Source organism: Apodemus sylvaticus, chromosome 12 (assembly GCF_947179515.1).
Source record: "Apodemus sylvaticus chromosome 12, mApoSyl1.1, whole genome shotgun sequence".
Lineage (NCBI taxonomy): Eukaryota > Metazoa > Chordata > Mammalia > Rodentia > Muridae > Apodemus > Apodemus sylvaticus.
This window is the reverse complement of record NC_067483.1, coordinates 62961041-62987632: the sequence shown is the minus strand read 5'-3', so window position 1 is coordinate 62987632 and position 26592 is coordinate 62961041. Positions and strand designations below refer to the sequence as shown.

At 50.1% G+C, this 26592-nt stretch overlaps 1 protein-coding gene across 1 annotated transcript in view; it reads left to right on the top strand.

Moving 5' to 3' along the window:
- Lhx4 (LIM homeobox 4) overlaps positions 1-17426 on the top strand; it is a 40730-nt gene extending 23304 nt beyond the window's left edge. The window contains exons 3-6 of the mRNA XM_052200304.1: positions 8118-8320; positions 12752-12906; positions 13194-13365; positions 15524-17426. Coding sequence (XP_052056264.1) covers positions 8118-8320; positions 12752-12906; positions 13194-13365; positions 15524-15918 — 925 coding nt within the window. The 3' untranslated portion in view covers positions 15919-17426. The remainder of the gene's footprint in view (positions 1-8117; positions 8321-12751; positions 12907-13193; positions 13366-15523) is intronic.
- Positions 17427-26592: the final 9166 nt, after the last annotated feature.

Sequence of the window (26592 nt, the reverse complement as noted above, 5' to 3'; positions counted from 1 at the left end):
CTATCACACGGTCCCCATTTGTCCCTTCCTGCCAGGCCCCTCTCTGATAGACTAACTCCTACCACCTCCTGATCCCACAATCCGGTGTCCATTCATCCTCTGCTGAGTCTCTAGCCAGGGTCACTCCTCGGGTGTCAGAGTCAGTGTCTAATTCGTGACTCTGTTCCTGGAGAACTTTCTTTTTTTTGTTTTTTTTTTTCAGTTTTTTTGAGACAGGGTTTCTCCTGGAGAACTTTCTACGTCCCTAGAATCCCACTTTGAGAGGGAGAAATAGAAGAGGGTTGGATCCTGTGGTCAGTATTAGCAATGAGTAGAGCAAACAAAACAAAACAAAAAACCCTGAGGGGTAGCACTGTCTCCAAGTCCCCTTTCCACTGTGTTTGGGACTCAGAGCTCATTAAGCAATCTTTAGCTGCAGGGGGGAAGCTCAGAGTGTAAGACTCCCTGTGTGCAGATGCATGGGGCACAAGCATGCATGCCCGTGCACCCTCCCCCCCAGGCCCAGAATCAAATATCCAAGGTGAATCTTCTTCCCAGGCTGAGCGAGCCCCTCCGCAGAAGCTGACTGACCCAGAGTAAAGAGACCCTCTTAGACCTGAAGGGTCACCGTGGACCAAACAGACCACTGCTCCAAGTGTGCTGCTATCTACGAAACTGGAATAACACTTTCGTTAACAGAGACAACTACCTGTGAGGCTGTTTGTTGAAGGTTTTAATGAGGTTATCCAGGTGATCTGCTTGGTGCATTACAAAACTTGTCTGGCCGTGACAACACCGGTGTGACCTTGGCCAGAGATTCAGCAGTGGATGAAGGGGAGCCAGACTGTGGGACCAGGACTGCTGAGCTTGGAAGTTTCGTGAGGCGATGGGAGTGAGGTGGCCAGGGAAGGGCTTGGCAGGAAGGGACATATGGGCTGGCGGAGGTGCGAGGGGGAAGGAACAGCCTGCTGAAGGCCTGGGAGTCCAGGTCTCTGTGCCCCATCACTTCTTAGGAGAGGGAACACGTGGCCTGTGTGTTTGTTAGTTTTCTCGTTGCTGTGGTAGAAGACCTGAGAAGAGCAACCTGAGGAAGGAGAAGGGTCTGTTTTGGCGCCCTGTCTCAGAGCCCCTCACAGCAGCACAAGCTGTGGAAGGAGCAGAGACGAGATGGCTTACACTGCCCGCGCTCAGGAAGCCAGGAGGAGTCGGTACTGGTACTCAGCTCACTTTCCCTATTTTATTCGGTCTGGAATGCCAGCTGATAGAAGGGTGTGGCCCGCATCCAGGGTAGGGACTCTCTGCTCAGTTAGACCTTCCTAAAAACATCCTCATATCCTCATAGGGATGCCCAGAGTCTGCTTACTTGATGATTCTAAATCTGGTCAAACTGACAATGGAGGTTAACTCTTTTTTATTTTTTATTTTTTTATTTTTGTTTTGTTTTGGATTTGTTTTTTTCAAGACAGGGTTTCTCTGTAGAGCCCTGGCTGTCCTGGAGCTCACTCTGTAGACCAGGCTGGCCTCGAACTCAGAAATCTGCCTGCATCTGCCTCTGCTTCCCAGAGTGCTGGGATTACAGGCGTGTGCCACCGGCTGAGCTGTGTGGTCTCGGGCAAGTCACTGCCTCTTTGGGCTCCAGTTTCCTTCTATGTGAGCTGAGGAGGTTGGATTAGATTACTACTTCTTCTCAAGTGACATTTGTCTCAGAATAATATTTCAGACTCTTCAAAGTAATTTGCAATATTACATTAATAGCTCAAATAATTGTCAGGCATGGCAGCACATGCTTTTAATCCCAGCATTTGGGAGGCAGAGATTGGTAGATGTCTGTGAGTTCAAGGTCAGCCTGGTCTACAGATTGAGCTCCAGGTCAGCCAGGGCTACATAGTGAGACCCTGTCTCAGAAAAAAACAAATAATGGTAATGACAGCAAAATCAACAATAACCCAAATACAAAGAGGATCATGGGCCAAGGGGATGGGTCCATGGGCCAAGGGGATGGTCCATGGGCGAAGGGGATGATTTGCAAGCATGAGAACCCATGAAAGCCAGATTTAGCAGCACATACCATAATCCCAGCACACCCAATATAAGGTAGGAAGCTGGCCCTCTCTGGCCAGCCATCCTGGCATATGCAGCCATAAAACAGAGTCTCTGCCTCACAGACATTGGAAGGCAAGGACTAGCACTTGAGACAGCTCTCTTACCTCCACACATAAGCTACAGCCTCTGCATCACCCTCCAAACACGCATACACACATATACATACACCACATACACTGAACACAAACATTAAAAACTGAGATCACAACGGGGGCAATCCTGGCACCATGGACATGTGAATGTGCAAATTGCGTGCTGTTAGCAGGGGCTAGCTCTGTCCCCATCCCAAAGGCTCTCGTGTACTCTGGATATGATCCCTCTTATGTGAGGATCGAGCTGGGCAGAGCTAGGCAGCGCTTTATGTGCCCATGACATGGCTGTGGCCTTACAGTGGGCGGTGATATATGTTGGAAATATTGGTGCATACAGTAACAGTAAATATCAGCAACTCACCTGTCAAGTGCGGTGATAGATAAAAGAAATACATGTAGGAAGGTGTCAGCCGAGAAAAAAATATACAGCCAGCGGTAAATCACCGCCGCGCAATTAAAGCATAACATCAAGTTAGGCAGTATTTTGTTTCCTCGGGAAGGTGGACGGTGCATCATGGGGTGGCAGCTCCCGCACACAGGAGGCTGAACTGGCCTGGTGCCCCGCTGCCTGCCTCCCGGTGGCCAAGCACGAGGGAGGAGCCCAGTCCCATCCCTATGACTCTCAGCTTGGAGGTGGTGGCACCTTACCCATCTCTCTTCTGTCACAGGCTCCTGTGTGGATGCTCTAGGCACGGCACTCATGTGTTCCTGGAACCCAGGCTCTGCTCCAGGAAGGGAACGCATTTCTAGGGACAGGATGTTGGGGTCAGGGAGCAGATGAGAGTTGACCCCTGGACTTAGCCACGTGAGGCTGTGTTTGACCTCTCAAGTGCAGGCTTGCGTGTCTAGGTGGCACACTGAGTAGCTGGATTCAAGAGAAGCCTGGCCTGGGGACACTGCAGTCATCGATTTTAGACTTCCTCTGAGGTGTTTGCTCACGGAAGTAGAGAGCTGTATAGAAATGGGTGGTAGATTGTAGGACTAAGTATCAGAATAGTGTCATTTGTCCTGGGTGCTGAAGGGAAGTGTCAAAGAAACAGAGGGGGTGATGCCCAAGGCAGAGGGACAGATGTTTGGGGCACCTGTGTCTGAGGAAAGGGTTGGCTGTGAACAGAAGTAGCTCAGGCCAGCTGTAGGAAGACAGGAAAGCTTCCTGCTACCACGGTGGGTGGGAGAATGGGTACACATATGGTAGATCTCTTTCTAGGACTCTCTTTGGTAAATCAGGAACTGGGTCTATGTTGATTTCCTGGGTCCTCTTGGGGTGTGTATTATTATTTATAGAAAGCCTAATCTGTGAGGTGGTATGCTTTTCCTCAACTCTGTGCTCCTTCAAGACACCTCTGCTTTTGGGGAGAAGGGTGAAGGTAGAGAGAAGCCAGGAAAGCCATGGGGTGTGAGGGAAGGACCCTCACAGATGGATGTGGAATCTTTGCTGGGCAGAGATAAAACTGGGGCCACAGGGCTGGAGTGTGAGGGGCAGAGGCAGGGTTGGTCACATGACAGCTCTTAAAACCATGGAAGGGTGGGATATCTGTAGGATAGGACTTTTGTGTTCCAGAAGTTCCGTGTCTGCAGGGCCTACCCACTGTTGTCTTTCCATAGCATCCAGACACTATGACTATGTCCTTGCACTGGCGAAGGCCCCAGTCCAGGCACAGCAAGATCAGGATGGTTTTCAGAGACAGGAGCCCAGACCAGCTGGGACAAGGACAGAAGGACTGGCCCTTCCTGGGGTCAGAGGTATCGCTGAGAGATGGTTCTGATGTCCTTGGCACTTCCTTACCCCTTGAGCTGTGTGGTGAGGGCTGCTATAACAGTCCCTGCCTTGTGGGACGGGGGACCCTGTGGCTCAGGTGCTTCTGGGGACATGAGAGAGACGTGACGTCCTATGTTCAAGCTTGATTTTACTCAGGGGTACTGTGCCAGCTCTCTGTTGCTGAGATGACTCCCTGAGAGAAGCAACTGGAGAGAGGAAAGTCAGGCTTTGGCTCCCCATGGCGGAGTTTCCATCTCACTGTGGTGGGGACGGCACGGAGGAGCAGCCAGCCTTGGCTTGTGGAGTGACTAGAGAAGAGAGTTGGAGCCATCCCCGGCGTGTCAGCCTCTCTCCTATTATTGCACCCAGAACCCCCACCTATGGCATCGTGCCATCTACACTAAGGCAGGTCTTCCCCCATTGAGTTGGTTCCCTCTGGAAAACACCCTCACGCACCCAGGCAGGGTGGTCTGTGCTACCCTCCCAGGTGTCTCAATCAACCAAGCTGGCCAGCATCTTAAGCGGTCCCAGGCACCGGATCTGGGTTTGCTGCGTTGGTGCTGGCTGTGAGCCACCTGTGCTGCTGAGGAGGCGTGGCGTTCAGATCCTTGCTCTCTCATTTGCTGCCGGCAGCTGGAGCAGCGCGGCGTCTCTCTCTGCCCCAGTTCCTCACCCGTTACAAGGTGGCACAGTACCCAGTTTTCAGCTGGGACAGACACTCTGGGGACATCTGTGGGATGACTGGTGACAATGGCAGTAGCCGTCCTTGTTTTAGTAAACTCCCGAAAAGCTTTCGACAGGAGCTGTTGTTTTGCTCCTGGGACCCGTTCCCCATTCTTTCCTGGCTACTCAGGTACATCATTCATTCATTCATTCATTCATTCATTCATTCATTCTGCAGATATTGTTGCTTCCCTACTGTATGCTAGGTGAGGATAGGAAGAGGGGCTGATGGGAGGCGAGACATCAGTAAGTCCTTCCTCACATCCATTTCTGTCTTTGTAGCACTGTTTAACCCTAGTGTCTCAGGAATGCTAGGCGTTTCCTTCCCCAAGTCACAGACCCCAGCCCAGACCCTTCCATGCAGCTCTGTGCTTGGATAAGCTCGAGCTGCTGTCCCACGAGCTTTAGCCCGGCACAGTTGGCACAGATGGCCTTCTGAGAGTGAGTGAGTCCACGGTGCAAGATTTGTGGAGCAGGCAGTGCCTACACACACTAAACACGTTGTCATCGCACCAAGGTGGGCGCTGCCTTGGAAATCCCCCAGAAGCCATGATCTGTCACTACTGTCCACCTCTTCCGTCAAATCCAGTCAGACTATTGTTGGGACGGTTGGCTCTCTGTACAGCAGCCACGCTCAGAATTTTAGTTTATTTGGGGCCAGTAATGTTTATTTCTGTGTGTGTATGTGTCTGTGAATGTGTCTTGGTGGGTGCTGGGAATTGAACCCAGGTCTCCTGTGAGAAAAATCTGTGCTCTTAACCACTGAGCTATTTCTCCAGCCTAGGCCCAGGATTTTCTAACATGGCAGTGTGTTGCATGATTGCTGGTCACATGACAAATGTGTCACCTGCCGCGCCTTCTTCATCTGTGACTATTCCTGGTCTGATGTTGGACACTAGAGTCTATTGTCTTTGCCACCTACAACCTGTCTCACCCCCTTTATTCTGGGACTACTGGCTGTGGCTGGAGGGCTCCTTGGGGGCTGGGACACACACCAGGGGAGTACCAGGTCCAAGGCAGTGCCCAAAGTACCCCTGGCAAGGATCCTGTTGGCCACGCTTCAGGAGAAAAAGGTACCAAGGGGCAGCTCCCACTTCCCAGTGGTATAAATCCCAGAATCAGAAAAATTGCTTCAATGGCTGAAAAACGCCGGGCCAGTCCATTTGTTTTTCATTTTCCTTGAGCACTTGCACCCTCGAGCATGAATCACTGTCGGGATGAGATTAAATTTATCCCCGGTTATCTTTCACATCTCGATTACTCTGGTGTCAGTCGGCTTCTGGCTACTGAAAGCCCAGCGGCCTCCTAGAGGCCAGCAGAATGGCTTTCTTATGAGAGGCTGCTGCAGGGCCCTGCTGTGCTCTGGTGTCTCCCCTCAGCCCTCTCCTCCTCGGTAGGATTGGCTTTAGAGAGGTCTTCTCCCGAGGGAGGCTTCTGCACCCCACCCCACCCCCACCCCCGGTATCTTCAGCAGCAGGTGTGGATGGGCACCCCATTTCTTCTGGCGCTTCTTGAAAGGGTGTGGCAAGCACGCCAGAGGCGTTGTTTGTTGGTGAGGGTGGATGGCAAAAGTGTGGAACTGTTGAGAACATTTTCTGTGACACAGATACAGGCTTCCGTTCTGTCTGCCTCCTGTCCCGTTGCTCCACACAGGACACATGGCCACTGGCACGCGTAGGGCAGAGCTGTCCTGCCTTGTGAGTTTAAGCCAGGAGCAGCTGCAGCCTTGATGCCTGGGGAGGAAGCCTGGACACCATTCACGTTCAGGGCACTTGAGGCTGAGCAGACCTGGCCTGTGCTCTCCGCGTGCGTGTTCAGCCCTCTGGGAATGAACCGCCTCTGATAGGGTTTTTTAATTAGAAACTGATCTTCTGGGTTCTGCATGTCTGATGAAGTCCAGGCTCCTCTGAGGCAGGATTCTGATCAATTTGGGGGGCTCATAGGGCCCCAGATACCTCATCTGTGAGGCTAGCTCCTTCTAGAGGCACATCTCAGCCCCTTATACCCAGCCCTTTTCGAAACGCTTCAGGAAATTGCTGGCTGTTGGGGAATTACTCTTGATATGGAAACCCCCCCACTCCTCTCCAGGACACCATGTTGGGGGGGGTGCTGTGGAAGCCACAGCTGTCCATGCCTGTTGCAGGCCCACGCAGCCCCCTCAGCAGGTATCACTGCTGCATAAGAGACCCATCATTCTGCATTAATCTGGGATTCATCATGATAGCCATGACCATAATTAATTTATTTGGTATTAATGTGGATGAAATATGTACTGTCCTTTCAGGGGAAATCAGGCTGCCTATAAGCATTAGTTAAAAGGACCATTAAAATCAAACCTTCCCCAGATCCATTAGGCAAAGTCTCTCATCCTGAAGAAGATAAAGTTCTGCTGTGTGAAGTGTCATGAATAATTAGGTTGATTGCTGTTTTAAACTCTGCCCCAGCTTCCCGGCCCCTCCTGCCTCCCTCCCTCTGCCCCCTCTTTCCTTCCAGACTGGGGAAGAATTACCTGTGGGCAATTCTTTGCCGCACCCCCTTGGCAGCCTTGACTCTAGCATTCCCCGCTGGCTTCTGTAGGCACTGCTAGGGCTCTGTGTGTGTCCGTGTCTGGGATGCGGAAATGGACTTCTGCTTCCCATGCGTCTTCCCTTGCTAGCCTGGCAAAGGGTGGCAGTGGGCGGCGTCCTCTTACCTTCCTGCCAGTCTGGAAAGCATTAGAACAGAGAGCTGTGGGAAGCAGGCTTTTCCCAACTGAGATCCGCAGATTCCTCACTGGAGCAGATTGTAAGGGTTTGACAGTGTGGCTTCCTGGGCCAACGTAGGACCGTGACATCCCAGAGCTGCGTGGAGAGGGCTGCACTTTTCTGTGTGCTCAATACGTGTGTGTGTGTGTGTGTGTGTGTGTGTGTATTTGTTGGAAGGTGGTGAGTGTTCAGAAGGAATGGGTGAAGACTTCAGGAGAGGCCCACCCTGCTGAAAGTGTGTGGACACACACATGTGCTGTCCCTCAGCCAGCTACACAGGGCTCTTCTTATGGGAAACCTTGCAGAAGGCTATGTTTGCTGGACTGGGTGTCCCACAGCATACAGGATTCCCTCCCAGGCTGGTCTTTTAGGAGAAGAAACACCACAAAAAGCCGGAAGTGAAGGATGACTTCCTGCTCTGGAGGGCACTTAGAACCCCCCCCCACCCACTGCCTCCATGCATTGAGGGTGTCCCCCCACCCCCCAGGACCCTGGGATGTTAGGCTTGGGAAGGGAACTGATGACTCTGGCTCTGACTGCCCCCAACCCCCTAGTTTGCCTGGGACAGCACCTGGGACACAAAGCAAATAAGCTATTCCGAGGCTCAGAGTACCATTAACTTTAGGGTTCCCTGAACATGGGGTGGGGCTGGAGAGGGTTGATGAGACCCCGATCCCAACCGCCCTGGTTTTATTTCTCTTCCTGCTGCCCTGACAGGCGCTTTGGCACAAAATGCACAGCCTGCCAGCAGGGCATCCCCCCGACCCAGGTGGTCCGCAAGGCTCAGGACTTTGTCTACCACCTGCACTGCTTTGCCTGCGTCATCTGCAACCGGCAGCTGGCCACGGGGGACGAGTTCTACCTTATGGAGGACGGCCGGCTAGTGTGCAAGGAAGACTACGAGACAGCCAAGCAAAACGGTAAGTAGAGGCTTCTTCTCTAGAGCCTTGCAGACTGTGGGCTAGGCACTGAGGTGCCTGCCCCTCTCGGTCCCTCCTGTTCAGCCCTCTATGATGCTCAGCCTAGTCCACGAACTGTAACCAGAGCTCCACTCAGCTCTGAGCAATCCCCAAACCCTCAGACCTTGCTGGCTTTGGGAAGCATTAATAAAGCCATAGTTACTGAGAGTTGCTAAGATCCTTATGAAGTCGTGAACTCAGTGGTCTTCTTGCCTGGAGCACAGCTGGTGGGCCAAGGGTGGCTGGGAGATTGATGGGTGTGGGGAATATATTTGGAGTTCATACCTCCCTCAGCATCTCATTCCTCACAGGATGCAGCCAGCAAGAACTACAGGACTTGCAGGGCTGGCTTGTTTTCAGTTGTCTCCCCCTTCTCCTCAGACTGTGGGTTCAGCTCAGGGGAACTGATTCTTGAGTGCCTGAAGCCCTGCAGCTTGAGCAAGTGTGTCAGGCAGACAAACAGTCAGTCGTTCAGTCAGTCAGTCGTTCAGTCAGTCAGTCAGTCAGTCAGTCAGTCAAGTCACTAGGAGGAGCCATGTTCAGGGAAACTCAACAGTATGATGGCCTCTACCTCACCTCAAGGCCACAGCACACGCATAGCTCGGTATAGCTTGAGGTCACCCCTCAATGTTTCCCTGACACCCCTGTGAACCCAGCCCCAGCTGGGCAGCCTGAGAAGCTGCTGTGCTTGTCCTCACCATAGCCTCAGAGAGCAGAGGCCTTCGATGTCTGGACAGGGCTCAGACTCGTGCTTTCCCTGCACTCTCCCCAGGAAGGTCAGTCCTGACTCTCACTCTCCTGAAGCACCCCTGACTCTTGGCTTCTCAGTAACAGCTCTGCCAGTAGGGCGAGGGTGTCAGGTCCTGCATCTTAATCCAGGATTGGACCAAACCCAATCTACACTTCTTAAGCCATAACTCCCAGAATGTCAGGGTCCTTCACCCTTGACTAGCATTTCATCAACTCAGGTATTTCTGTGGAAGGCAGCTCTGTGGATGGTCTGGGCTTGATGGAAGCAAACCACCCACCCACCCACCCAACCAACCACCCACCCACCCACCCAACCAACCAACCACCCACCCACCCAACCAACCAATCACCCAACCACCCACCCACCCACCCACTCAACCAACCAACCACCCACCCACCCACCCACCCACCCACCCACCCACCCACCCACCCAACCAACCAAAGAAACAAACAGTTTCATTATTTCTTTCTAACTCTCTCCTGGGCTCAGTTACGCAGGTTATCTGGGTCTGATTAATACATGGAAAAGCTAGATTTTTGTGGTGGGGAAGTAGGCTGAGGCAGTTCTTCAGGGCCCTGTGGTGAGTCACCAGGGCCAACCTTGGGTTTGGCTTGTTGCAGTATGGGACAGGAGCCTCCTCTGTCTTAGGAATTCCTAGCTCTGGCCTCTCCTTGTGGAACAGTGACATTAGTCTTCCTCCCCCAGGGCCAGCCAGAGACCTCTATAGATCCCTCCCAAACCTCTGCTTTGATGCACTCATTCACTCTGGTTCAGTGGTTCTGAACGTTTCCAATGCTGTGACCCTCTAATACAGTTCCTCATGTTGTGGTGACCCCCAACCAAACATTATTTTTGTTGCTGTGTTGGAACTGTAATTTTCCTACTGTAAAATGATTCATACTCTACAGATCCATGTTTCCCAGTTGTCTTAGGTGACCCCCAAAGGGGGTCAAACCCACAGGTTTCCCTAGTTCCTTAAAGCTCCGTGCTGTTGCTTTGGAATCCAGCAGGATGTCACATAGGGTGTCAACCCAGAGAGAGAGAGAGTAAGGCACTTTAGAACTTTGATGACCTCTATCAGACCTTCACGAAAGCAACGCCTCTCCTGGGTCTAGCCTTGCTCACATTGTCAAAGACCTCATGTCGATCTTGTTGTGTTCTCAGCCCACAACTTCTTGGTTCTGTGGCTGATTCCAGAGAGGAGGGAGGCTGTCAGTAGTGTCACGGGGGAGGCAACAATGACATCATAGACATTGTCATCTTATGGAAGGAGTTGGTATCACTGCAGCCTTCTGTAGGACCCTGCCAGTATGGCGAGGGTGTCATGGCCTGCATCTCAGTCCAGAGTTTGACCAAACTCAATCTAGGCTTTTTAAGTCACAGCTCCAAGAACATCAGGATCCTTAGCCCTTGATTAGCATTCCTGAGGGAAGAGGACCAATGGCCTCAGGAGGCCAGAGCTAGGAGTCCCCAAGAGAGGAGGCTCCTGTCCCATCCTGCCACAAGCCAAAGCCAAGGTTGGCCCTGCTGGCTCACCACAGGGCCCTGAAGAACTGCCTCAGCCTGCTCCCCACACAAACATCCACCGGTCTTGGCACCCAAGGCTGAGTGGGCAGCTTACAGGCTTGGAGCATCTCTGGCAAGTTGTATAACTGGCGAAGTCTCAGCCTTGCCACACTGGGGTGTCTCCTGGGGCTGACTATGAAGTTGCTTATAAAAGAGGATATGAAATAAGAGCAAGGGGCCTAGCGGAGAGAGATGTAGACAGGTCGCGAGGTACACTAAAGGATTCAAAGCAACCAAAGGTCCTTGCTCTTGTTTCCCAGGTGTCCCTTGCGTCCAGCTGTCAGGCAGGATAGGTCCCATGTGGGGACCCGGACATGGTCGGGGATGTTTGGCTGTTTTTAGTTGTCATTCCTTCCTGTTTTTCTAAACCTTCTTCTAGGCTCATAATTCCCTCCCTGGAGCCGGACAAAGGGTCTCACATCCGTGATTCGCGTCATAGTGGGAACGGCTCCGTCCATTCATCTCATCTCCTTCCATATTTACATTTTCAATATAATAACCATGCATTTTATGCCAGGGACACGTTTTAGGAGACGCTGCATAATTCAAAATGAACGTATGTTAAGGCTAATTTTCCACCGGAATTAATGCTATAAGTGTGTGTCATGGGGGTGTATTCTGCAGCCACACTGATCCATAACCAAACTCTATTTCGCCTTAATGCTACTTTTTATTTTCTCAGCATTATCTCCAGTACCTTGCTGAATGCTCTCTCCTAAATTAACAGCCCGGGGTGTCGTGGTCTTGCTTGGCCTTCCTCATCGTGTTTTTATCACATTTAACTTCCGCACCAAAGTTATTGATTTTTGGGTACATTTTTCAGCACGAGCCCTGCCACCACCACTTAATGAATACTTGGATGACATTGTTATAGGATATAAAAAAGATTTTAAATTATAATAACAGCGAATGTTAAAATAACAGCATAATAGTTCCCATAATCACATGAAGAAAGTCCTGTGGACGTGGGCAGGGCTGCTGTACCAACCAGCCACCACCGTGGTGAAGGGCACGGACATGGGCTCTGAGGAAATGCTTTCTAATTCACTTGGCTAACCTGTTCTGAAACTAAGTGACTCTCATGAATTCAGTCCCCTCCCCTGTCACAAGTATACTCACATACCCTGCCACATACACATACACTGCCATACACACACATATACATATACCCTGCCATGCACACACACACACACACACACACACACACACACACACACTGCTACACACATAATACATCCGGCCATGCACACACACACACACACACACACACACACACACACACACCATGCCATGCACACACATCTTGGCACATACACATACCTTGACACATATACCTTGACACACACACGTACACACAAACACCCCGACACACACAAACACCTGGACACACACACACCACACCCTGACACACACAGTTTCTTTTGAGGAACGTACTCTTGTGTTGACCAGGCTGGCCTCAAACTCTTGGCCTCTAGAGTAGCTGGAACTATAGGCGTACACTTTTTTTTCTGTTTCATGATTTGGAAGTTTTTATGTGAAGGCCATCTGCATATTTTGAAAGCATGTCACTGCGTTTATATAACAGACTTGCATCCTCAAACAGCGTTTTGCTGTGAACTCTATAAGTCTGGTGGGAGGGGCTGGGTGGTATGCTGAGTCCCAGAATCTCCGGGAACCAGGGACTGAATGCACGTGAGTCTCGTGGCAAACCTGTACATAGTAGGCACTTAATAAATGTTTGCCATTATTATTCCTAAACAAGAGCTTTTTTAAATGCAAAGGAAGAGGGAGCAAGGTAGGAAGATAAGGCAAGAACACATGAGAGGGCCCAGAGAAGTGGGGGGCCATTCTATTTTTAGTTTTCCTTCAGGCATGCCAGGCAAAGGTGAGTCTAAGGGCTGGAAGACAAACTGCACCTCACTGAGCAGAGTGTTCCCCACTACAGTGTCCCTGCGTGGGGTGTACTCCCCCACACACTGCCTATTCTTCCCCCTGAAGCTCTGTGGAGGAAGTGGGGCAGGGGACGCCTGGCTGCTTCCGCTCAGCTGACTCCATTAAGGTGGTTTTCACTACAGATGACTCGGAGGCTGGGGCTAAGCGACCGCGGACCACCATCACTGCAAAGCAGCTGGAGACCCTGAAGAATGCGTACAAGAACTCTCCAAAGCCTGCCCGCCATGTGAGGGAGCAACTCTCCTCCGAGACAGGCCTGGACATGAGAGTGGTACAGGTGAGAGGCCTGCACTGCTCTACCCGAGCAGTGTCACCCAGGCCTGTGAGTGACACCTGGTGAGCCGGGGGCACCAGGTGTGTAGGGAGCTGGGTTCTGGGGTGCCAGGGGCAGGCGAGGAGACCGCGGGCACCCGGCTCTCTGTTCTGGGACACTGCCAAAGCTTCGGCCCATTTTCAAGCCCCTGCCTTGAGGGTCCAGGCCCTTTGGGTACCTCCTGAGTGTGATTCTTTGGGGCTTGGGGTCTTTAGGTAACCTCTGGATGTTTCCCCTTCGCTTTGTGGCAGGTTTGGTTTCAGAACAGAAGGGCCAAGGAGAAAAGGCTGAAGAAGGACGCTGGGCGGCATCGCTGGGGGCAGTTCTACAAGAGCGTCAAGAGGAGCCGGGGAAGCAGCAAGCAGGAGAAGGAGAGCTCTGCAGAGGACTGTGGGGTTAGTGACAGTGAGCTGAGCTTCCGAGGTGAGCAGGGCTGGAGGGGTGAGGCCGAGGCCCTGGGGGAGACCCTGGGGGACACTAATCCTCGCCAGCAGGAGGGGTCTTTCTGATGATAACCTCTTGGGCACAGAATTTTCCTAGGCTTTCAGTAAAGGGTGGGAGGTGGCCCTTCCAGAAGGTGTGAGTAGAAGAGAGTAAGAGAACCGACAGACTGTGGCTGAGACCAGAGGCTGGGGTTCCCCGGGACCCAGGCTGGCCCCGCCCTGGCCCAGAGGCCCCTCCCATTTTCCTGCTGCCAGAGGTGCCCTGGGCAGCCCACACAGTTGTGAGCAGATGGCCGCGTCTCAGTCTTTGCCCCTGCCCTCCTGCACCTCTCCCCTTTGCAGGGACACTCAGCTCCTCCCACGGTCCCCTAGAGTAAGCCGGTCCTCCAATCCTGGTTGCAGGAGGACACGCGCAACAGGCCTTTTCCTGGGAAAATCAATAATGTGAGTGCATGATGGGGAACTGGCTGCGTGTCTGAAACCCCTCCCCCCACCACTCGCTCCATCTGTCCTCTGCACACCAGCTTTGCAGCATGCGCTACATCTGAATCTGTGCATCAGCAAAACTGCAAATTATCGCATGAGTGGATCCTCAGGTTGTTTACAAATAAGCACGAGTGTTCTTGGTCACTGAGCCCTCAAATCCAGAAGATGTACTTATTAATTAATTAGTTAATTAGTTAATTTAGGGTAGGGAAGCCAGAGTTCTGTACTCGAAGATCAGAAACCCGAGTTTTAGTGTAGCTCTGGCAAAGCCGTCCGTTTCTCCTGAGCCTCTGTCTTTACCTGGGGAATACCATCCTTCCCTGTCTCACAGAGTTGTCACGGGCATCTGTGGACACAACCAGCTGTGGATATGCTTGGGGAAAGATAAGCACACCTCTGTACCTGAAGATAAATGGACGGCACGGTTGTTCACACAGTAGCCTAGCACGGGGCCGACAGGTACCAGGCAAAGGGCCAGCTCGGCCATTTTACAGTGGAGGCGTCTAATCTCCGCCTTCCTGATCCCTGTGAATGACACACGCTCCCTCTTTTTTAATGTTTGTGGATGGGATGTGGGGATCAGAGAGACAGGGTGTTGAAGTCTAGTCACAGTGAGTGCGTAAGGCCAGGTAGACATCGGAAAGGAGACTGGAGGAAGTTGCTCACCATAGCACAAAGATGAAATCTCTGACCCCAGCCAGGGGTCCGGCTGAGCCCAAACTCTTAGAACACAGTGCTAAGGACCCAAGGAGGGCCAAGGAGATTTGTGCCATTCCCAGGCCTTTTGGCAAGATTGGGAAAACAGGTTAATCCCGTCTGAGCTGCTCAGATCCATACCGCGAGCACAGAGGAGCACTAACTCTCCCGGGAGCACAGAGGAGCACTAACTCTCCCGGGAGCACAGAGGAGCACTAACTCTCCCCGGAGCACAGAGGAGCACTAACTCTCGTGGTCCATTTCTCTTGGGTGCCAGCAGGCCTCTGGGTCTAACATGTTTTCTCTGGGTAATACACAATCTTGTAATTCTTAAGACTAAACCTGCCTGCCTCTATTGGAGAGAGAAATTCTTTCAGCAAATTCCATTAGATCCCCTTAATGAAATTCTACAAGAAACCAGAAGGTCCATTTACCTCAATCCAGTCATTCTTTATCCTCAGTAAGTAAGTTATTGGATGTAGAAAGGAACTTAGTTCTTTGATGCTGAACTCCGTTTTCAGGAGGATGAAGATTTTACATACAGGCCTGAGAGTGGCTCCCAGTCACCTGTATCACATAGGTGTAAACCAGATCCGCATAGTTTCCATTTGTGATAGAATGTGGTCCACCAAACCCTGGTGGGCGTTCACATGCCTCAGGGTAGCCAGGGCCTCTCAGAGCTCCTCTAGACCAACAAGCTCACTAGCCACTTTCCAGTCCCTAGGGCCTGGGGACTTAGGGACAGGCATTCCTTGTTTTCGCTTTGGCCTGGGTTGGTCTCTAGATGGCAGGCTGACACGTTGGTGTCTGACCTGTGCTTGGCAGGGAGGCCGCTGCTGCCCTTGGCCATCCCTTCCTGGTCGTCCGTCTGTCCGTCCGTCGTATTGCTGGTTGTGAAGAGCAGGAACCACAGAGTCCTGGGCACTGACAATCAATCTCCGTTCTTTTGTCCACAGAAGATCAAATACTCTCAGAACTTGGCCACACCAATAGGATTTATGGCAACGTGGGGGACGTTACAGGCGGACAGTTAATGAATGGGAGCTTCACCATGGATGGGACAGGACAATCCTATCAGGACCTGAGGGATGGGAGCCCCTATGGGATCCCCCAGTCTCCATCCTCCATATCGTCCTTGCCATCCCATGCTCCCTTGCTGAGTGGGCTGGATTACACGGTGGACAGTAATCTGGGCATCATTGCGCATGCAGGGCAGGGAGTGAGTCAGACACTGAGAGCCATGGCTGGGGGACCCAGCTCTGACCTCTCGACAGGAAGCAGTGTAGGCTACCCAGATTTTCCAACTAGCCCAGCCTCTTGGCTCGATGAAATGGACCATCCTCCTTTTTAGACTTTCCTCGCCACCTTTCTTGTCCTGCTGGCATGAGAGAATGTCTTCAAGGGTCAAAAGTATGCCAATGTGAATTTCCATTATTTTCAATGGAAGTCCTCCGCCGGTTCCTAGGAGGCCCAGACCACACTAGGATACTGCTTTCTTGGGAAGAGACAGGAGAGCAGCCTCATCTCTACCACAGCACAGGGGTGGACAGCCTAGAACTCTAAGGATGCTGGCTTGTTGGCTCCCTCCCCTCCCACCCTGCTTAGAGGCTTTGGCTGCTCAGTGCTTGGACAGCACAAGGTGACCGTGACAGGCCACCTTGGCCTTTGGGAACTCTGCTCCAGCTGGTGCATCTCACATTTGGTCTCCCAAATCACCCCTCTCACCAGAACCAGGATTCCTGATGGGAAGGCACCATGGCACCCCCGAGAATAATAAATGGTTTCTGGACCACCTTGATTACACACTAATTTTCAAAATAAAGTCAGTTATTAAAGGCTAGTAAAAACACTGGTGGCCACAGTTTGATGTTAAAAAAAAAAAATGACACCATCCCATTCTGTTTGCTGCTGTGAAAATAGGGACTCTTTCCCTACCTGCCAGTGCAACCCAGAGTCGGTCTGGGTTTAAAAAAAAAAATCTTGTCTGTATTGTTGAACCCCTGATGGCAAGAAATGGCGTCCGCTTCAAGTGACTCTGAGAGGAGAGCCTGAGTGACTCTGAATCTTCCCACGGGGTCTGATGAGTCCTCTTGGTGCAGAGTGCCTTTTAATCTGCTTACATCCTTTGCTCCCTGAGACAGGCTGAGGGCTACAAAATAATCAAAGCTAACCCGTGCAGAGGCCAAAATGACAATCAGTGAAGACATTTGTAGATACATTTGGATTTCCAACAGGCAGGTTGGTCAGCCACACTAGAAGAAGTTAGTCTTCCCTGACAATGGAGCAGCCATGGAGAGTTGGTTTTGATGAATTTCCCTTAAGATGAGTATCCTAAGGCTAGTCTCCCTTAAAACAATAGCTTCCTCTGCTGTACCAGCTGGTTCTAGTTCTGTTGCTTCCAGGGACCAGCCTTACATTTTTTGTTTCCTGGCTTACCTTGGTTTGGTTTGGAAGAACAAACCAAGTTCTCTGGTTGGACTCCTGCCACGCCACAGCCTCCAGCCCCACACCTAGGAAGCCCTGGCTCTCTGGCCAGCCCCAGTGCAGGGACCCTCTGCCTGCAAGGTTGGCAGTTGCTGCTTTACTGAACCTGCAGTAAGAGGCCAGCCTGGCTCTCAGTCTGTCACTGAGGCTGCACCTCTGGTAGACACAGCTGTGAGTGGTGGCAACTGTCACCGGTGTGGCCCACTTCTGGTCATCAGGAAATGCTCCGATTTCAAAATGGGATTTTAGCCAGCTGGAATTCATTCCCACCTCACCTCTCCCCCCCAGGGAACTGGGTGATTTCTTCTGGCCTCACATTCTTTTAAACAAGACCTGAGAGGAAGGAAAAGGCACGGCCTTTCTTTTACATGAAGTGATGAGACCAAAGGCCCAAGGCTCCCCCCTCAGCCCCCCCTTTTTCCCCTGTCAGCCAGTCAGCCATATTTTGAGGATTCAGGTATGTGGTAGGGGGATGAAGGGAAGAAACTCTTTTCTTCTTTGGCTGCTGTCTTTTTTTTTTTTTGCAAGCCTCTTTCAAAGTTCAGTTCAATTAAACGTATTCTTTGGAGAAAGCGTTTTCTGCTCAGTTCTGTGGTAGTGTTTCGGCAGGCTCTAGCCAGCCTTGCTTTTCTTTGGAGAGTGCAAACATGGACGTCTTGAGATCTCTTGTGTGTGGGTGATGATATTCACCAATCAGTGCTATTGGAACCCCCTAAAATGTGAATGCTGTGGGGACAATGGAGAGACAGATGCAAGATAACAGGCCATGTGAAGAAAAAGGCAGCCATCGATGCGATGGTCCCCCCTTTTTAAGCACCCCATTCTCTGCAGACTGCTGATACCCCATGGGAGCAGAGCCAGGCTGGGCAGTCTAGGTGAAGGGCTGCCTGAGCTAGCCCCTGAGCTAGCCCCTGCCTCAGCTTGACGGCTGCTTAGTGTCTCATGGGCTTGTGTCTTTGAACATTGCGTGTAGCACCGCTGGAGACTGGTTGCAGTTCGGTTTTGTAAATGAGTGAATCATACGCTCAACTCAGTAACGGGAGAAAGGGAGTCTGTTCTCACTCATACTCATGTGAGTGTCTTGAGGGAGTTGGTGGACATCGCTGTGATGTGGGTAGAAGCTTCTTGGGGATCTTTTGGGGCCATTGGGCTGGAAGGGCTCTTAGGACAGCACTGGGTAGGAGGCTGTGAGGGCTTTCTTCAAGTTCTGCTCAGGGCCAGCTCTCCAGGACGCACACTGTGGTACCCATTTAGAAGCACAGCCACAACAGGGCTCAGATTTTAAGTGGATCGCCCTGCAAGTTCTGTTCAAACAGAACAGACTGGGCTGGCGTCCTAGTGGGCACTGCACGCCCAGGCTGTTCTTTGACTTGCCTGTGGGTCAAGATGGAGAATTGGATGCTTCCTTATGAGGGTCTACACCAGGATACCAGGTGCCCTCTGATAGCCTTTCCCTCCTGGTCTTGGAGCAAAGATGATTTCCAAACACAAAATGTGACCTCATGGAGTCCTTACAGCATTCGGGCCCAGCTGTGGCTCTAAGACTTAACTGATACCTCTGTTAGGGTATGTCCAGCAGACTTCGGAATCCTGGAACAAATTTTAGAATTAAGTTAAAAAAAAATTTCCAGAGGCATTTGGCATAGGCAAAAATGGAAGCAGAGTGAGTCTGGAGAAGTCTTTATTTGTGAGAAAGTGATCAAACTTAGAGGAAAGTTCAAAGCCAGGGTTGCTGGCCAGCTGGGCTGACACTCTTGGTGAAGTCTATGAATACAGGCCCAGTCTCAAGCCCCCTTTGCTAGTTACAATGTGAGGTGAACACCAGCGACCATACTGAGAAATTTGTTCCCACTAATTAATACAGTCAAGCCACAGGGAAAGAACAAAATTAAGACCCAGGAAATGCACACGGCAGTGGTCTGAAAGGTGTCATCTACCCTTATAAAACAAAAATCTAGTAAGATAATTGAGGGCTGTTAGCTCATCCTTACTAAGTTCAATTTGCAAGAACTCGTAGAATTTGCAAAAAAAAAAAAAAAAAAAAAAAAAAAAAAATCCCTGTAGAACAAAAGAGCCAGTCCCACAGGTGCTGCTCCCTGGCTGAGTGAGGGCCTGTTGGCAGGAAGGGATCGAGGCTTCTGAGCTGCTGGTTGGCCGCAGTCCACCATGCTGCATCCCCGCACAGCCCCTCCCACACACCCTTGTGCAACTGGTACACCTAGTACACCTAGCTCCAACCACGGCAAAGATGACCAACCATACCTCCTCGGCTGGCGGGCTCTGGAGTCTCATTTTTAAACGGTGCACTTTAAAAATTGGAAACGGTGAGATGAGATGAAGAAAAATTCAATTAAGCGGAAATGAGTTTTGTTTTATTGCCTGCTGCTGAAGGGCTCTGGGCATGCTGAAAGCTAAATAAAAGCACACCACTGGCTCTCTCTTTCTTGGATTGGTCAAGCGCCCCTCCCCTCCCCTCCCTCTTTTTTTTTTTTTTGCAGTCTTTGCTCCAACTGCTCTAGCAGTGACTGGAGCCAAAAAGAGAGAGCCCAGCAAAGCCACCCCACCCCCACTCTGCTTGTTAGGACCACACTAAAAGCACAGATTCATGCTGCTAGGTCTGGTGAGGAGACAGCCGCAGGTTCGGGAGGGGTGCCAGGCGCCCCTTCGTTCCTTTGCTTAGTGAGGCAGAACGCAGGTGGGCAGAGCCAGGCCACCCCCACTCCCGCCTCCAGGCAGGGATCACGCGGGGCGGGACGTTCCTGTGTGAGGCCCGTGTTCCGCCCGCCCGAGGAGCGAGCGGGTTCAGGGCCGCAAGGACCCCGGATGCTGCTGTGAGCTCGCACTTAGACCTCGAAGTCCCAGATCTCCTAGGCATTGGATTGTCGCCCCATCCTTCATGGTGTAAATTTTGTACAGTTAAAAAGAAAGGAAGTTGCGTTTCCTGGGAAAAAGAGAAGAAAAAAAGAAAAGCACCCACCCCTCCTTATTTATTGCCATGTGACTTTGGAGAGTTGTTTGTATATGCCTCCTGTGTGCTGGCATGAGATGTGTATGGTAAAACTGTAAAATAAAGATGGAAATTCTTTAGAAGCTGACGTGTCTTGTTTTTTATTTGGTCCGCTGGGGAGGTTCTCTCTTGACATAGGCAGCTTACCAAACTGAGCTGACGTTACCACAACAAAACCAAAGCGACAATTCTGAATTAAAAAAATCACTTACAGGATCTAGATATCTCCTGAAATGCCAGGCTGCCCATCCCCCATGCCCGCCCCCCATCACCGCCCTCCATCACCACCACCCACCGGCCCCCCATCACCGCCCGCCCCCCATGCCCGCCCCAGCCTGTGGCCAGCTCAGCTGTGCAGTGGATGCTGGGAATCCAAACTCAGGCCCTCAAGCTTTCTTGCACAGTAGGTGTTCAGAGGCATTGAGCCGTAACCCCGGTCCCCTTTGGGTTTTCAAATATCAATTTCCTGGGCCACAATCCTCTGCCCCTTAGTTTTGGAAACAGGATGAAAACAAACAAAAACATCTATCGACCACATAATTACATAAGGAGTGACTGTCCTATATTTTTGTAGTCTTTCACATTTATGATTTCTTCATTATAAAGCACATTGTCTATATTTGGGTGAGAGAAAGCGAGACAGCAGAAACTTTCCTTGGAATCATCAGGGCTCTTAGACAAGTATTTTCTAGGGAAATTTCCATATAGTTTTTTTTTTTCTCTGCAGGGGACATATTAGTGTGAAGTTTAGTCAAAATGAAGAGAGCAATAGACCTTTTCTCATTAAATAAAATCATCAACAAGAACAACAAAAACCCAAGGGATTGGGGAGATGGCTCAGCAGTTAAGAATGCTTGCTGTTGAGCTGGGGTGGGGAGTGGCGCACGCCTGTAATCCCAGCACTCTGGGAGGCAGAGACAGGCAGATTCAAGGCCAGCCTGGTCTACAGAGTGAGTTCCAGGACAGACAGGGCTACACAGAGAAACCCTGTCTCGGGGGGGGGGGGGGGGGGGGGGGGGAAATGCTGTTCTTGCAGAATTTGGTTCCTGGCACCCATGTTGGGTGGCTTACAACCAGCTATAACTCCAGCTCCCGGGACCCAGAACCCTCTTTGAACTCTGGAGGTACCAGCACTTATGTGCACATATCCACACACAGACACATAACTCTAATCTTTTAAAACAAAACCAAAAAGCTCCCCCCCTCCCCACGTCCCCGGACACTGAAGTCATGGTAGTTCTTTAGAGTTGGGATCTCGTTGAAGATGACGAGAGCCTTACCTTTCCGGTTGCCGCAGTTTTGCTGGTGGAAGAGACGATGCCTCCATCTGCACCAGTCAAGACAGTGGCTGCGAGACACACATGGCTGTTTAAGGTGACGATTCATATGAAGTAAAACCGAACGTTTTCACTCTTGCTGCGTTTCAGGTGCCCCAGTAGCTACGTTGGCTGGGGGCTACTACATGAGGGCGAGGCAGATATAAAACTTCTCCCGCTGCAGAAATGGTCCATGGGCCAGCACTAGTGAAGTCTGGCTAGGAAGAGTGGCCAGGGGATCTTGTCACCTGTGTAGCTGCTAGCCACCTGGACTAGCATCCTTTGTGCTCGCTTAGCTTCTCTCCTCTTCCATTCTCTTGAAAGAAAAAAAAAAGCTCTGCATTGAATTGACTTGCTTCAGGTCTAGATCAGGAGGCTGGACTCTGGGCCTGAGGTCTCCATGGCTGTCACAGGGATGTGGTGACTGGATCAAAATCTTAGACACACCTTGTGCCCCAGTGTCTGCTATCGAGGAGATTTAGGTCCTTTGCCAAACTCATCACCTTTGGTTGGTAGTTTTTTAGGCCAAGGGTGGCTAAAGGTCTTGCTGGCTTATGTGCCAAAGAAAGGTAGAAAAGCTGAAGGCATCAACGGGAAATCGTTTTTTTTTGTTTTGTTTTGTTTTTGTTTTTTTCTTTCCTCTTAGCTAGGCCAGTTCCTTGAATGGCTTTTAGGGAAAATCACAGTGTTCTATGGAAAGTTCTGGGGCCCCCAGCTGACGTCTCACCTATGTATTGATGAAACACTAACACTGGGTCATGCAGTCAGCCCACCTTGGGTAGTCTCATTTGGTGTGGCCTGCTGAGTCTGGCTTTCCTCAGTACAGTGTATGCTGACAACTCGTGGGGCACAACTCATCTCCACCCTGTGCTGTGGAGTCTGTAGCGCCCACCACAGTGCTAAGCTTTTGGAATTATTGAAGGAAAGAGGATCCCGTTGTCCTTCCCACCCATGGCTTTCCAAGATGGCAGCTGCTTAAATAACAAAGGGAACGGGTGAGGGTGGGGCAGGAGAGAGACAGCTGGGAATTGAACTCAGGACCTCTTGAAGAGCAGTCAGTGCTCTTTAACTGCTGAGCCATCTCTCCAGCCCTATTATTAGCTTTTTAAGACAGGGTTTTTCTGAGTAGCCCTGGCTGTCCTGGAACTCGCTCTGTAGATCAGTCAGGCCTCGCACTCACAGAGATCCACCTGCCTCTGCCTCCTGAGTGTGTGTACCACCACCGCCCAGCCTTATGCGTTATGTTTTTTAAAGTTTTGAAATGTATTTATTTGTTGTGCGCGTGTGCTCGCACATATGCCACAGTGCACATGTAGGGGTCAGAGGTCGGAGGCAGCTTGTACAGGCTGGTTCTCTCCTTCCACTATCTGGGTGCCAAGCATTAAACTCAGGTTGGCAGCCTTGGTCAAGGGCATTAATTAACTGACTGAGCCATCTTGCTATCACCATCACTGTTATTATTATTGCTGTCACCATCACTATTGTTAGTAGTGCTGCTGCTGCTATTATGATGCTTTATCTTCTTGCTGGTCAAACCTGGACCAGCATCTCCTGTGGGTGGGAGGGGCTGGGGGGATCTGTGAAAGGGGGTGGAAGCCTGATCTATAAAAGAGAAAATACAGACTGAAAAGAGTGGTCTCGGCATATCCTTCCAGTTGGAAATAAGCAGTTTTTTCTTTTCCTTTTTCTTTTTCGGAGCCATTAAAATGGTAAATAGGTTTCTAACAGATGGTTCTCCCACAGCAATGAAGAGCACAGGCAAGGACTCTGGGGTTAAATCTCATATTTCAGTCACCTGGGACTAGTTTATTATTGCAGAAAAACACACAGCCATGGACTTGACAGCTCCCTCTTCTCTCAAGTGGAGTCCTTAGGTCTGACTGCTCTCGGGCCACTGCCAGCCAAGCGGTGGCTGCCCGAGGACCTGTGGACGGACAGGGACCTCGGACATTAAGGTTCGACACCTGTCTACTGCAAGGCTTCAAGCTCACCCAGGCTGGAGGCCTATGATAACCAAGAGACTCTATTACTGGTGGGCTGGGACTTTTATACTCAATATGTGTGTGCCGGCTTTTCCCTTTTTTAAAAAATCATTTTAACATTTAATGCTCCTCAATTAAAGTGATTTCCTGGAGTGGATGCCAGGCTTCGTTTAGAATGCGCATTAACCACTTTCTGCATCGGTAGTTAAAGGCACTGAGGGATTTAAACAGCAATCCACAAGTCTGTTCAGTCAAGGTTTGGCGGAATAAAGCAGATTACAAACAATAATATATGTCTTTCTCTTCTTTTTCTGGAAGGGCTCCAAACTCACAAACAGGGCTAAAGTGCTATAAACATATCCAGGACTAAGCTTTCGCTCCACAAATGTACTCCGTGAAAGCTACCGCACCAGAGTGGCACTTTTTATCCTGCGAGCGTCTGTGTGCGTGTACTTTGAAAGAGCTTTTTATTACACAAAGTGTCCATCAACCGAATCTACCTTCTAAATATTAAAATAGAAACCAGGATTGCCACACAAGTGAGAGATGGCGGCTGCTGTCGAGGGTGGGTGGGTGGGACAGCCCACTGAAAGTGACTGACTTGATGGTCCCACTGTCGGGCATCCTGGAGGGCAGCTTTTCCTGGTTTCATGTTTTTGTTGCTCAGTTGGTTGGTTTAATTGAGACAGGATCTTGCTACCTTGAACACTTGTGCTGCATTTGTACCCCAGGTGCAGAAACTACAGGTGCACACCACCACAGTTTCCGGATGCTTTTTACCTTCGACTGCTAACGCAGGCATTGAGTCAAGAAAATCAGCCAGGATGATTCATTCCATCCTGCATACAAAACAGTAGGCAGCCTGCTTTGAACATCCTGCTCTGGTTTTTAGGGCCAAGAAGCTAGGCCTTGCTGGAGGAAGGAATATGGCCCTCAAGTGACTCAGCACATGTACCCTAAAACTTCAAGTAACTAACCTGATTCTGGCTGTGAGAATGACACAGCATAGAAAAGCTTGAAGACTCACGCCATGCTGATTTGCATTTTGTGAGGGAGGGGCGCATACCGAGGGCACCTCAGGGCTCTGATTACAGATTTCACTACACAGCTCTTCCTGTTCTACCCTTCAGTGGAATGCCAATCAAAGCTTGTCTGAAAAACTGATCATACTTGGCGTATGACACATATTAACTGATAAGAATGAATGATGCTTCCCTCGAGCCTGATACTCTCTAAGCTCTGCACCAAAAACTCTCGGAAAAGCTGTGGTTGGCTAAGGCAAAGGTTGCTCAGGGCAAAGCCCAATGGTGACTCCATTCTCTTAAAGTCACAGTAAGGAACTCCTGTTTTCCCAAGAGAGAGCCAGATGGACGGCCACAAAAGCCACTAAGATGCCCGATGATGCAACTTTTGAAGGTGGCTATTTTGTTTATCCTGAAAATATGACTCAGGGAGAACTTTTGGATTTGGTATCAAAGGGCTTAGAAAATCCCCTAAGAAATAAGATTCACATACAATGTATTTATTATATATCATGAAGCTTATGTTAAAATGGACTAGAGAAAATGGCAATGATTTTCATCTTTACAATTATTCTTAGGTTAAATGATGTTCCCAAGAATAAACGTTGCATAAAGACAGCAGTGTCTAATAACATGTGGTTGACATCACTGATGGCGGATATGTTGGTGTACACATTACTTTTTTTTTTTTTTCCGAGACCAGGTTTCTCTGTGTAGTTCCAGCTGTCCTGGAACTCACTCTGTAGACCAGGCTGACCTCAAACTCAGAAATCTGCCTGCCTCTGCCTCCCAAGTGCTGGGATTAAAGGTGTGCACCATCACCGCCCAGCTGGTATACACATTACTTAAAGAGACAGCTGATTTCGTTGTTGCTTTGTTGCTGTGGAGAATACTGACAATGTTGTTGTCGGGAAGTGGTGCAGCAAGAGTGTGGGCTGGGACTTCAGATCTCACAGGTGGGGGAAGCACAGACCTTGGGCAGGCTCTGTCCCTCCAGGCAGTTCCTACTGTCCTATGTCTGCCAAGGATGCCCCAAGTTCAGAATGTTCCACAGACTTCCAAAGCAGCAACACTGCCAGCAGCGACCAGATATTAAACACTTGAGTCTATGGGGGAACATTTCAGATTCAAACCACAGCCGGAGCCACGCCCACCATTGTGTAAGGCATCCAATCTGGAAATGTTAATGTGAAAAATTTGCCTCTTAGACTACATCTAGTATTTTAATTACTTAGAAAACATTTGGCCAAAGTTACCTTAGGATCTGGGATTTGAGATTTATTGATAAATATTTAAACTTAATATTTTTTCATTATGAGATGGAATCAGGTAGGTTCACTTTTATTTAGTGTTAAGAAGCATTTATAACATGATTTTTTTAGGGGCCCAAAGTTTGATAATATCCTTTGCATTTCAATTTAAAAAAATAAACAGTTGAAAGTCTTCACATTAAATTGATGACTATATATTTTCTTGGACATGAAACCCTTCTACAACAGCTAGCTCTGCCACAGTCACATATATTGTTCATTAATCTCAGAGATGATGTACTGTACACAGAATAATAACCTATAGCCAAGTAGTTAAACCTGGCAGGAAGCTATGAAATACTTATTTAATAGGAGGGGTCATGGGATTGTGGGAACCTTTTAACTGGAAATGGCTGAAACATTAAACCAGACAGAGCAGACGGAATGCCGAGGACGCTGCTCTGTGGTTCTCCCACCTGACAAGCAAAGGGGACAGCGGCGTGTGACCAAGGCTGACTCCTTGCTCTTCAAGATCAGAGAGATTATTAACCATTTGGTCAGTTTCTGATGGTAATTCATGGTTTTAGCCTTGTCCATGTAGGCAGAACATGAGTTCTTAGCATTCATACTGACAGAAAGCATGAGTGAACCGGGCTAGACTGTCAGCAGGTTTGAGAAATAGCTGGCAAACATCATGCCCCGCTTTGGGGCGAACAAGAGCAACCAGGATTCAGTAGACTTGTCCATAACTGGGTCTCCGTCACCAACTCTGCTGTCTTAGGGTTTCTATTTCTGCACAAACATCATGACCAAGAAGCAAGTTGGGGAGGAAAAGGGTTTATTCAGCTTATACCTCCACACTGCTGTTCAACACCAAAGGAAGTCAGAACTGGAACTCAAGCAGGTCAGGAAGAAGGAGCTGATGCAGAGGCCATGGAGGGATGTTTCTTACTGGCTTGCTTCC